Source organism: Sorex araneus, chromosome 1 (genome assembly GCF_027595985.1).
Source record: "Sorex araneus isolate mSorAra2 chromosome 1, mSorAra2.pri, whole genome shotgun sequence".
Taxonomy (NCBI): Eukaryota; Metazoa; Chordata; class Mammalia; order Eulipotyphla; family Soricidae; genus Sorex; species Sorex araneus.
The window spans coordinates 67,195,030-67,208,017 of NC_073302.1; the positions used below are offsets into that span (position 1 = coordinate 67,195,030).

The following is a 12,988-nucleotide window of genomic DNA, read 5'->3' on the forward strand; positions in this document are numbered from 1 at the left end:
AATGATTTTTAAATAAGCCTCTGTAGCCTGACACATTTCTACATACGTGTTGCTATTAACAACACCACGTTTATAATACATTACACCTTAATCTAGGGCTTTGTTACTTTCAGACTATGTACTGAGAATATCTAACCCCTACGTTAGCCTTTAAGTTATTCGTATTACTAATAAAATAGATCAAGAAAATAAAGAGCAGAAAGGGTATATGCAAGTAAAAGATAAATAATAATCCTACCTCAGACATGCAAAATCTAGTTCACTTAGTTATAATAAGAAATCAGGCTCAAACTCTTGATCTTGTGCCAAACATGTCAAAGAAGGATATAGTATAAAAATGCAATGACATGAACCCCTCACCAAGAATGCTCTATCCAGCTAGATTATCACTCAAGTTGAAGGAACAATACAAAGCTCCATGGACAGGCAAAAGCTTAGAGAACTCTTAGTTTTGAAAACAGTTTTACAAGAAGCATTAAAAGAGCCTCTTGAAAGCAAAGAAGAAACTTCCCAACATGTGGTACTGAGTATGACACTTATCAGTGGTACATATGGTTGTCTTCTACTAATACTAACTTAAGAAAGTTAGTATTCAATCACAAATTGATTTTTACTGATTTATTTTCTGATAATTCTATCTGCCATTTTTTAAATGTTATCGGAGTAAGAAATAGGAAATAAATTTGCTATATTCCTGCTAAAGGGGGAGGCTAGGGGTGATAGGGACTCTACGGACAGTGGTGGAAGGGAGGTGATATTGGCTATAAGACCTGGTGTTGAAATTCTGTATGTCTGAAACAACTCTATTATGAACAACTTTGTAAATCCCAGTGTCTTAATAAGATTTTTTTAAACACACGACAGTTCAAATATTCTAGAATATTAACATCACAGTATTAATAAATGATCGAAACATTTATACTACCAACATCTAGGCACCCTCCTATTACGAGCTATACAAACTATCACAGCTTACCTTATTTAGTTACTGCCTTTCTTTACATTTAATACTCATTATTTGAGTCTAAAACTTTTCAGGAAAAAAAAAATAACAGGTCCAACCCCCACTTCTCAAAAAAAAAAAAAACAATAATAAGAGATATACTACACATCAAGATATTTATCACATAACACTTGTACAAGTAAGCTATCATACCTGAGCAAAAAGGTAAGACATGACAAAGTCATCAAGAAGAGGAGCTTCAGCACCTCGAGATATTCCATGCCGATAGGTTCTGTTGCTGCCATTACAATACCAGTAAGGAAAGTAGAATCTACGAAACATTTAAAACATTCAATCAACTGACAAATAGTTTAAGTAAGAACATACTATTTATAAACACTTACTTTTGGTTTATTGAAAGATACATCCCATAACACAGAGCTAGTGGGTTTAATAAAAATCTGATTAAAACAAAAAACCCATGACAGTAATATATAACAACAACAACAAAAATACAGGAATATAAATTCAATCACGAATCACGAAATCCCGTTAATCACCGATTTCGCAGGCGGGCTCAGTAACATCTCATTTCGTCCTTTCCCTGAGATCTTAGAAGTCTATCTAGATTCTGCCCTCCTAACAATATTGCACTGGGGGCTCTTCAGGGTCAGGGGAATGAGATCCAGCTTGTTACTGGATTTAGCATATGAATACACCATGGGAAGCTTGCAAGGCTGTCCCATGTGGGCAGGAAACAGAGCTTGCCAGTTTCTCCCAGAGGGAGAAGTAGGCTACAGGATAATGAGGCCTGTCCGAATGTGTGGAGAGGGGCCTCGAGCATGGCTGTAGTTAGGTTCTGGTGGTCTTTGGCCACCGGGAGCTCTGCTTGGGGTGTGGAGGGAAGCTGGAGCCCATCCCCTCTGAGGGGCCCCGGGGAAGACAGCCAGGTGTGCGGGCAAGAGACTCTCTGCATCACTCTCTTCTGAGAGCTTGCTTTTAAGTCTCTCTGGATGTTGGCCTGTAGGATTACATAGCTTCAGGTAGTTTAGGTTTATTGGGTTACTCCTGTCACAGTGCTCCCATTCCTCTGTGTTTATTTGTAGCTTCTTTCTTAGTGTTCTGTTGACTTGTAAATAATGTTTTTCTCTTCTCCTTGAGTCCTTTGCATAGTTTATTCAGAGCAAGTCCTTTTTGTATGGACAAAGAAAGACATTTATTAATATGCCTTTGCAATTGGGAATTAATTGGCTTTGAATATTATTAATTCCCGGGCATCTGATTTCTTGACTGTAGCCTTGGTTGTCCTCAGTTCCTAGCTCTCTAAAAGGCAGGGTCCCAACGGGGGACGAGATGGACCCGGGGCAAGCGGTAAGTTATGTGCTATCCTGGCATTGAGATGGGCCTGGCCAAAGTGCCTCATTCTTAACTATAAGTTAAGAGTCTGATCATGGACAAGTGCTGTCATGATCTTAAAGTAATGACGAGACTAGGACCCTGCTAGGGATAGGAAAGACTAATCTGGCCTAGGCACTGTAGTCTGAGATTGAGATGACCACAGGAGAGCAATTCTAAAAGTTTAGTGTATCTCTTGCTATGCCCATACAAAATTCATATGTTTGTTGGACAAGGAGAAGAGAAACACAACCATGGGATTTCATCATTGATGGGTCCTGCTGAAAGAGTACCTGTCCTAGAGAATAGGTGTTCTGCTATTGTTATTGAATTTTAAGGTTGAATTGTTACATTGTACATTCCAGGCTCTGGCCCAGCCTAGTCTTTGGGATGTAGATTTCAGGTGCTGCCTAGTTTGTAATGTAGATTTCATGTGGCAGCCTAGCCCAGTCTTTGGTATGTAAATCTGAGTGCTTTTCAGCCCAAGGAAGGCTTTGGTTTTGGTTTTGTATCTTCTTTCTGGAGGCCTAGATTACTGGCCTGCAGATACAAGAGAATAATGTTGCCTCAATGTTCTTCCTGTAAGATCTTTTGGTGCCTTTGGTGATGTCAATGTATTGCGCCATGAGCAAAAAGGGGAGAGAGGGAGAGGGAGGGAGAGGGAGGGAGAGAGAGGGAGAGAGAGGGAGAGAGGGAGAGAGGGAGAGAGGGAGGAGAGAGGGAGAGAGGGAGAGAGGGAGGAGAGAGGGAGAGAGGGAGAGAGGGAGGAGAGAGGGAGAGAGGGAGAGAGGGAGAGAGGGAGAGAGGGAGAGAGAGAAAGAGAGAGAGAGAGAGAGAGAGAGAGAGAGAGAGAGAGAGGCCGGAGCTGTGAGTTTTTATTAACAGGATATAGTGTTAACTCGGAAACATTAGCAAAGTCTAAAAATGCCAATTTGATGTGAAAAATGATTGCTCTTTTAATAAGTGGAGTTTAAAATGTCCTTTAACAGTAGAAACAATGACAAGGAGGATTAGTCTACAGTTGGGAGCCTACCTCAAGTGATAGGGGAGGAGGCAATTGGGATAGAGAAGGGACCATTATTGCAAAGATAGTGGGAAATGATGAGTCTGGATAGGAACTGCTTGCTGAAAGTAGTTAAAGGAACCAATGCAATAACCTATCAGTATGTGCTGCAGAACATAGTGCTCAGGAGAGAGAGACAGAGAGAAAGAGAGAGAGAGAGAGAGAGAGAGAGAGAGAGAGAGAGGAAGAGAGAGAGAGAGAAGGAAAGTACCTATTATAAAGCCATAGAGGCAGGCTAGGGGGGGCAGTGGTGAAAGGGAAACTGGGGTCATTCGTGGTAGGAAATGGACACTGTTGGATGGGATAGGTATTGGATCACTGTATGACTGAAACCTGATCATGAACAGCTTTGTAACTATGTATCTCATGGTGACTCTATTTAGAAAAACTAAAATTTAAAAAATAAAATGCAATTCATTTATCTTCAAAATAAAGAACATGTACTTCAAAAATAAAAGAAACATTGATGTTTCATTTATAGCTTTGAGATGTAATTCACATATCGTTATCTTCACCCATTTAAGAAGTTGAATTCAATGACTTAGTATATTCACAACATTGTATAAACATCCCCATAACATTTTTCCCTCAAACAAACTTCCTATTTGCTATAGTCAAGTCATGCCTATCCACTCCTTATCCCTGTTTCCATCCATCTATTTGTATAAATTTGATTGCTCTAGACATTTTATACAAATAGAATCATATTAGAAATGTGGCCTTTTCTATCTACTATGCTTTCAAGGATCATTCATGTGTGTAATAACATTCATCAGTCTTTCATTTCTTTTTATTGTTCAGTTAATATTCATTACAAGGACATTACAGTTTGCTTATTGATGGACTTTTGTTATTTCCATCTTTTCTATTATGATGAATAATGCTGGCATGAACAATCACATGCAATTTCTTTTGGTCAGATTAAGTTTCATTTCTATGCATATATCTTTGCATAGAATTATCTGATCATATGGCAACTTTTATCTTTCTGAAGAATATCTAAAATGTTTTTCCAAAGTGGTTGCCACATTATTTTACATTTCCAAAAATCAATGCATAAGCATTCCAAAATTCATTCCAGTATTTCATTCAAGAGTTAGGTAGTAAGCTGTAGTATTGTGGTCGCAATATCCACTTGGTTTGCCCAAGGATCCACAGTAATGGTAAACTGACACAAGCCCTTTGTGTGAGTAGTACCTACATAGCACACTCCAGATAGAAATTTATGTTTCTGATCTGATTTTTTTTTTCGCTTTTTTTGGGTCACACCCGGCTATGCACAGGAATTACTCCTGGCTCTGCACTCAGGAATTACTCCTGGCAGTGCTCGGGAGACCATATGGGATGCTGGGAATCAAACCCAGGTCGGCCTCGTGCAAGGCAAACGCCCTACCCGCTGTGCTATCGCTCCAGCCCCTCTGATCTGATTTCTTTAACAGTCAATGTAATCAAAATTTCCCTTTGTCTTCTAGTGTCAAACACATGTGTGGTTTAAAGGTAGGTCTCCCATATGGCTTACCAAAATTCAGTTCTTTAGGTTTGAAATGACTAACCTGGTCATTGCCCAGGAATCCCAAAGCACAAACATTTTTATGGTTTCTAATAAATATACTTTTCTTTTGGACTTAGGCTTCTGGTGTTATATTGAAGAAATCACAGGCTAATGTAAAGTTACAAGACTTACTCCTAAAATTCCTTCTAAAAGTTATAGTTTAAACTAATAGATTTGGGTCTATGATTCACTTTAAAATTATGAGTAGTAGTCAAAAGTAATTGCATGTGAATATTCAGTTGTACCAGCAAGATTTTTTGATAAGTCTATTCTTTTCTGAAGAATTGTTCTGGTTAAAAATCAATTACTAGGTCAGGGAATGTGAGCAGACATGGTATTTAATCTTTTTTGTACAAACTGTCGTAACATACATTGTCAATGTAAATCATGGTTATTTAAATCCACTTACAAGTAGTATTTAAACTTTGTTCTACTATTTTGCTACCAGGTTTTATACCTGTTTGCTACTATTTGGTTGGAGAATTTCCTCCCCGCCCCCAAATTTTACTTTATTAAATCACTGTGAGTTATAGTTATTCATAGCTGGGTTTCCAACATACAACATTCCATCACCAATCCACCACCATTGTCAACTTCCCTCCACCTGTGTTTCCATATTCCCTCTCCTACCCCTACCCCTGTCCCCAGTCCCAGACTATCACCTTTTAAGTTTGGTTATTAAAGTTTGATTCTCATGATTTCAGTGTTGTTGACTCTGTCATTTGGATATAAAGTTCTATTGTTCCTTAATACCACCAATGTACCTGAATCCTCTTAATCTCTGCCCCTATTGTTTCTCATCTATCTCATCTCCCATTCCTCTTCACTTTATTTCTTTCTTTATCCTCCCTATACACTGGGGCAAAGGGTGATCTGGCATCCCCATTTCAACCACTGCATTTTATCATCCAGTTACTGTAAATACCACATATTCTTCTGCTGGCTTACTTTTTTCTATTTTTTGTTCTGTTTTGTTTGAGAGCCACATCCTGCAATGCACAGGGATCCATATGGGATGCTGGCAATCAAACCTGGTTAGCCACATGCAAGGCAAGTGCCCCACCTGCTGTACTATCAATCCAGCTGCTAGCTTATTTCATTTAACACGGTATCTTCCAGTTCTATTCATGTAACAGCAAATTCCATGATTTCACCATTCCTTAGTTTCATAGTATTTCACTGTATGCATATATATGTGTGCATATGTATATTTTATATATACATATATAGATATTTTATAGTGTGTCTTCACAATCCACTGGTCTGTTGTTGGACGTGGAAGTTGATTTCAAATCTTAGTTACTGTACTGATTGCAGCAATGAATATGTCCCTTTGAATAATTTTTTTTCTGTCCTGGGAGTAAACACCCAGAAGTGGAATTGCTGGGTCATATGGCAGTTCAATTTTAAGTTTACTATCATACTGTTTTCCATTGGGCTGGAGTGACAGCACAGCGGTAGAGCATTCGCCTTACACGTGGCCGACCTGGGTTCGATTTCTCTGTCCAGAGAGCCTGGCAAGCTACGGAGAGTATCTCGCCCACACAGCAGAGCCTGGCAAGTTACCTGTGGTGTATTTGATATGCCAAAAACAGTAACAGTAACAGTAACTGTTTTCCATAGAGGTTGAATCTGACAACATACTGACAAGCGGTGAATGACAGTTCCTTACATATCACTGTCAACACAGTCTGTTCCCATTATTCTGGTATGTGCCAATCTCACTGGTGGAGGGAAGTTGACAATGGTAGTGGGATTGGTGATGGAATATTGTATGTTGGAAACCCAACAACTGTAACTCAACAACTATAACTCACAGTGCTTTAATAAAGTAAAATTTGGGGGGAAAATTCTCCAACCAGATAGTAGCAAATAAGTATAAGAACTGGTACAAACTGGTATAAAAACTGGTAGCAAAATAGCAGAACAAAGTTTAAACACTACTAGTAAGTGGATTTAAATAACCATGATTTATATTAACAATATATGTCATGACCATATGTACAAAAAAGATTAAATACCATGTTTACTCACATTCCCCGACCTAGTCATTGATTTTTAACAAGCATTCCAGGACAATTCTTCAGAAAAGAATAGACTTTTCAAAAATAAATGGTTTTTTATTTATTGCTGTCTTGATTTAGATTTATCTAGTAGTAAGTGATGATGAACATCTTTGATTATCTGTTGGTCTTCCTCAGACGTCCCTGCTCATTTTCTCTCCCCATTTTTTGATGGGGGTCTTTGAAAATTTTGTTGTTGATCTTTATGAGTATTTTATATATTCTAGACATCAATCCTTTATCAGATATATTGACCACAATTATTTTCTACTATTAGGTTAGCCATCTTTTAGTTTACCCTATGTTCCTTTTGCCATACAGAAACTCTTTAATTTGATGTAGTCCTATTTGTTTCTTTTTGAGTCTATCACCTTTGCCAGTGGCACTGTATCACTGAAGACACCTTTAAGGCCCAGATCGTCAAGTGTTCTGCTGATATTTTCCTCGATGGATCTTATAGATTCTGATCTGATCTCAAGGTCTTTGATCCACTTTGAAATGACTTTTGTGTAACATGTGAGATACAGATCCAGTTTTAATTCTTTATACATGGTTATTCAGTTTTGCTAGTAACATTTGAAGAGGCTGCCTTTATTCCATTTCACATTCTCAGTTCCTTTGGCAAAGTTAGCTGACCATAGATGTGGAGATTTGCCATTAGATATTCTATTCTGGAGTTCTGGAGGTTTTCAGCTGCCAGGACTGGCTCCATTTGGGCAGGGAGAGGCCTCACCTGTCCTCCTCCAGGCTGCCCTGAATAAAACAGCCTGGAGTGGGGTCTGGCAGCATGGCTATGGCATCTCATTTCATGCTCTCTTCCAAGAGATTTATAATGAGTCGCCCTTTCTCATTTTCATACAACCTGTTTGTGAGCTAATATATGCTATATACTGGAAAATGTTTCATGTATACCTGAGAAGTATCACTGTATCACTGTCATCCCGTTATTCCTCAATTTACTCAAGCGGGCACCAGCAACGTCTCTATTACTCAACCCTGAGATTTTAGCAGCCTCTCCTTACTCGTCTTTCCCAATAACTGCAGGAGGCTCTTTCAGGGTCAGGAGAATGAGACCTATTATTACTGTTTTGGGCATATCAAATACGCCATGGGTAGCTTGCCAGGCTCTGCCTTGCAGGCGGGATACTCTCGGTAGCTTGCTGGGCTCTCCGAGAGGTATGTATATATCTGTTACTGTATTTTGGATATGAATACGCCTACAGGGAGCTTGCCAGGCTCTCCCAAGTGGGCAATAGACTCTCGGTAGCTTGTCAGGTTCTCCAAGAGGGAGAACTAGGCTATTAGATGTGGCCGCACGCTTCCGGGAGCTTGGTTTTATAGTCTCTGGATGTTGGAAGTACACTGAGTATACCTGAAAAGTACACTGTACTGCTGTTGAACAAGAATGTTCTATATATGTTTGAATAGCTGATTTATAGAGTCATCTATTTACTTGCTGATCTTTGATCTAACTGTCCTATGCTGAAAGTGGGATGTTAATGTCTCCAACTACTGTTTGGTTATCTATTTTTCACTGCAATTTCATCATTTGTTGCTTCACTGATTTCAGATCTTTAATTAGAATCATGGGCTTGAGCGATAGCACAGCAGGTAGTGCATTTGTCTTGCACACAGCCAACCAAGGTTCGACTCCTCTGCCTCTCTTGGAGAGTCCTACAGAAGCTACCAAAAGTATCTACCTGTGGCATATTTGATATGCCAAAAACAGTAACAACAAATCTCACGATGGAGATGTTACTGGTGCCCACTCAGCAAATTGATGAGCAATGGGATGACAGTGACCATGACAATTAGGATTATATTTATAATAGCTATAAACAATGTTTACACATTGTTTATATGTGTAATTTCTATAATTCCCAAGTATATTATGCTTATTTCTTTGTCTTTAAGAGAACAACTGTTATTGTTATCTTAAAGCCAATTTCAACTAATATAAACCCAGTAGCTAAAGCTCTCTTTTGATTATTGAACATCTGAATACCTGACATCTTTTTCTACTCATAACTTTCAATTGTCTTTGAATATAAAGTATATAAAGTATATAAAGTATCCCTCTTACAGACAGCATGTTGTGTGTTCATTGTTTTGTTCTGCTTTGCTTTAGGACCATACCTGGGTTTTCAGGGCTTAGTCCTGGCTCTGTGCTCAGGGCCCACTCCAAGTGAGAGGGACTCAGAGAAACATATCAGTGTGAGGGATCAAACCAGGATTAGCTGCGTGCGAGGCTAAGTGCTTTAACCCTTGTATTATCATTCTAGACCTTCATTTTAAAAAATTCCTTTTAATCTCTGCCTTTTCATTTGAATTAATTTAACCATTAATTTATATTTAAGGCAATTAATGCTAAGGTAGTATTTCTGTCATTTTGATCTTTGTTTTCTACATACCTAGGTCTTTTTTGCTTATCTACTCCTCCATTATTGTTTTCTTTTATGTTAAATAGATATTTTTCAGTATATTTTAAGTAACTCTTTCCTTTATAATTATGTTATGTTTTTAAAACACTTCAGAGGTTACAATTATTTTTAGCATTTTGACTTAAGTAAACTAGTTTAATTTAATATCAACTTTATTTCAATAGTCTATAAAACCTCTCATCCATTCCCTCGGTGCTAGGACTGTCAACCAAATTACATCTTTATATATAAGATCTTTAATATAATTTTATAATTATTGTTCTTTTGAGGAAACTCCTACATATATAATGAAGTATTGTCTATAATCAATAAGCAGACAGTAAATTCAAAATTTTAAATTACTTTTGTCTCCATTTACATTTAAAATACCCAATTATAAGCAAAGTTTCTAATTAAATTTTCCTTGGAAATTTTAATTATCGGTAGCAAGGGATATATACCCATAGTTTAAGGATAGATGAAATTAAAGGCTAAGATATAATAACTGAAAAAAGCCCATGCTTAGTATGTGCAAGGCCCTTATTTCAATCCCTCGCACCAGATATCATGAATCATGCCCCACTCCCCACACACACATACCCCCATACACATGCAGGATTGCCAGTTGTGGCCCTAAGAACCATAATGGGAATGCCAGGAGATGCCAGAACACCCTACCACTGCACCACTAAAAAAAAATAGGAGGAAATAATATATTGATAAAAGAAATGATGCTTTAATCATTAAGAAATGATGAGTACTATCTTAGTATTATCCACTGCCAATTTTTATAAATAAATTTTTACTAAATACAATTATGGCCAATTACAGCCATTCATTTATTTTCTATGACTGTTTTTATACTAAAATAGCAACTGAATGGTTATAACAGACCAGCAAGGCCTGAAAAATCTAAAATATATACATTATGGTCTTTAATAGAAAAAGTTTGCAGGTACTACCCTACTGATATTTAAAAATAAGTCTCATTATTAGAAAAGATAGTAATTTCATAAAGCTATACAGAAAATGTTCACTGAATGTTATAAAGACAGATTTTGTCAATCCTAAAGAAAGATTCTGTAAACAATAGTTTTAGAGGACCAAGAATGTAACTCAAATAGTGATAGTGCATTCTCTGCATGCAAGAGGTCAAAGTTCAAACCTCTGCACTGCATGATTCCAGGAGTATATGTGTGGTGCCAAGGACTGACAGAAGGTTAGCCATATGTAAGGCAAACACTTTAACCTTTGTACTCACTCTCCCGCCCCAGTGCTTTTGATTTTTAAATATGCAACACTGCTTCTGCATCAGATAGATAGATATTATAAGAACTATAGATCAAACATTTCTTTTCTTTCATTCTTCTGAATTTTCCTAAATTACCATTATTACCATAAATTATTAATTCATAAGTTGAGGCCATAAATAAACACTGAAAAATATTATCTTTTTCCACTTCAACTTAAAAAAACTGTATATACAAAGAAAAGATCTGAAATCACATTTTATTGCACAAAACATTGAATTTTCTGAGTAACCAAGCATGTTGCAGACTCTTAGGATTCTGCTAATAAAGGCCATTCTCATTATTTAAAAGTTCTTTCATTGCAGTCATAGGAGATAAAAGAGTATACCACCAGAACAGCTTCATCTTTACAACCTTTTAGTTAAACATGTAAAAAACAACAACAAAAAAACACACTTCCATTACTGGAAAAACAAACTCTTAAAGAAGATTATGTGTTAATTCAGCCAACTATTTTTTTAAAATAATCATTCATGTATGTCATAAAACTAATCATTTCGCCACTTTTCCGTTTTACCATTAAGTGAGTTAGTTACCTTATCCTGTAGAGTACATTGTGCCCCGTTGATTCATCTATATGGAAGACATGATTGGGTGGATACCAGATCCTTTCTGTTTCACTCATTAAAGCAAACATACTATGATATACAGGTGTGATTCCTAAGAAAGAAGCAGGAAAAACATGACTTAGAGAGTTAAAAGTATATTTACATAACATGAATAATTTGTAATGGGGCTGAAGTGAAATTAGCACAAAATGCTTCAGCCTTAAAAAAATTTAATTTACACAATTTAAAATTCAATAATTGTATCACTGTATCACTGTCATCCCATTGCTAATCGATTTGCTCAACTGGGCACCAGTAACATCTCCATTGCAAGACTTGTTACTGTTTTGGGCATATCGAATATGCCACAGGTAGCTTGCCAGGCTCTGTTGTGTGGGCGTTATAATTGAATACTTCATAAAACATATTTCATCCTTAAATTGTAAAATATCACTGGGACTTTTTTACTAGCAAATTTTTTTAAATATTTTATCTGTTTTGGGGTGGTTCTCTACAGAAAGGTTGATACAAATTTCAGTGTATTTTAATGGATAAGAACCAAATGACAAAGCTATCTGGACATTACTGGTTAGGGTTGGGGGGTGTTGGGCCACAAATAGGTGCTAGGTAGCTACTCTGGCTCTTGCCTGTGGGTTACTCCCAGAGGTGCTTGGGGAACCCTGTGGAGTGCAGAATCAAATCATAGGGTTCTCTGACTGAAAGGCAATCACCTTAATCTCTGAATCATACTCTCCAACCTCATGGATAATTTTGGAACAACAATAAAGCTACTAATTTTCATGTAAAGATTTACTTGATATACAAGTTAATTGCATCCTATATTATGCAAAATTACAGTGAAAAATTTAATGTCCACCTAATATAAGGACATGTGATTTTTTTCAAGGATAATCTAGAAAGCAGGAGAATGAGATGGCCAAATCAGGGGAATCTGTGTAGCACTCTATCATTACTATAAAATCCAGAATAAAATTGGAATTAACTATAGAATCATATCCAAGGTCCCACTGTTAAGGACACTGGGGACCTTAGATATCCTTCCCAGAGAAGGAACACCGCTATGGAGCAAAGGGTAGCAGCAGGTAGAAAACAAAACTTAAGGTGATCTTCATGGGAAACAAACTTTGGCCACAGAACTCTAGGTTCTAAGTTCTCAAAGACTTAGGTCCCTAGCTCCCCAAATTCTGATCCTGAGCAAGCACCTGTGAAATAGACACTCTGGTCCAAGTCAGGAAGGAATATGCACTATCTCTGCTGCTGCTGGTAATCTTGCTGGTAGATGCCATTTTTGGTGAGCACTTCCCATGCAAGGCCAATAGTAGAGCAAATTTGCAGCTGAGTGATATTTGCTTACACTAGTCAACAGACGCAGTCCCTTCCAGTCCACAACTGTCAGTTAACAACTAAGCCACAGCCCCTCGAACATTTCTAGTTACCAAGGGGTCCTTTAATGTAGTACAGACCTTCAACTCTGGAGAGACCACCTACTCTCATCTTAAGACTGCCTCCCTCCCACATCCCACCACCCACACACACAGACTGTCCGTAGGCACAAAGACCTGTGTAATAAGCTAGGGTCTAGAAATCTGGAACAACTCACTGCAAATCAATACTGTCAACATAAATGACAGGAGCCATGAGGGAATTTGAGATCTGAATTCAAGTTCCACAAG

The 12,988-nt window shown here is 37.6% G+C and overlaps 1 protein-coding gene across 2 annotated transcripts in view; it reads right to left on the bottom strand.

Moving 5' to 3' along the window:
* Nucleotides 1-12,988, bottom strand: part of JAK2 (Janus kinase 2) — a 182,961-nt gene that overhangs the window by 89,514 nt on the left and 80,459 nt on the right. For both annotated transcript variants that reach the window (XM_004600138.2, XM_055138515.1), the window contains 2 exons: nt 11,283-11,406; nt 1,157-1,274 (listed from right to left, as the gene is read on the bottom strand). In XM_004600138.2, the coding sequence (XP_004600195.1) occupies nt 1,157-1,274; nt 11,283-11,406 (242 nt within the window). The remainder of the gene's footprint in view (nt 1-1,156; nt 1,275-11,282; nt 11,407-12,988) is intronic.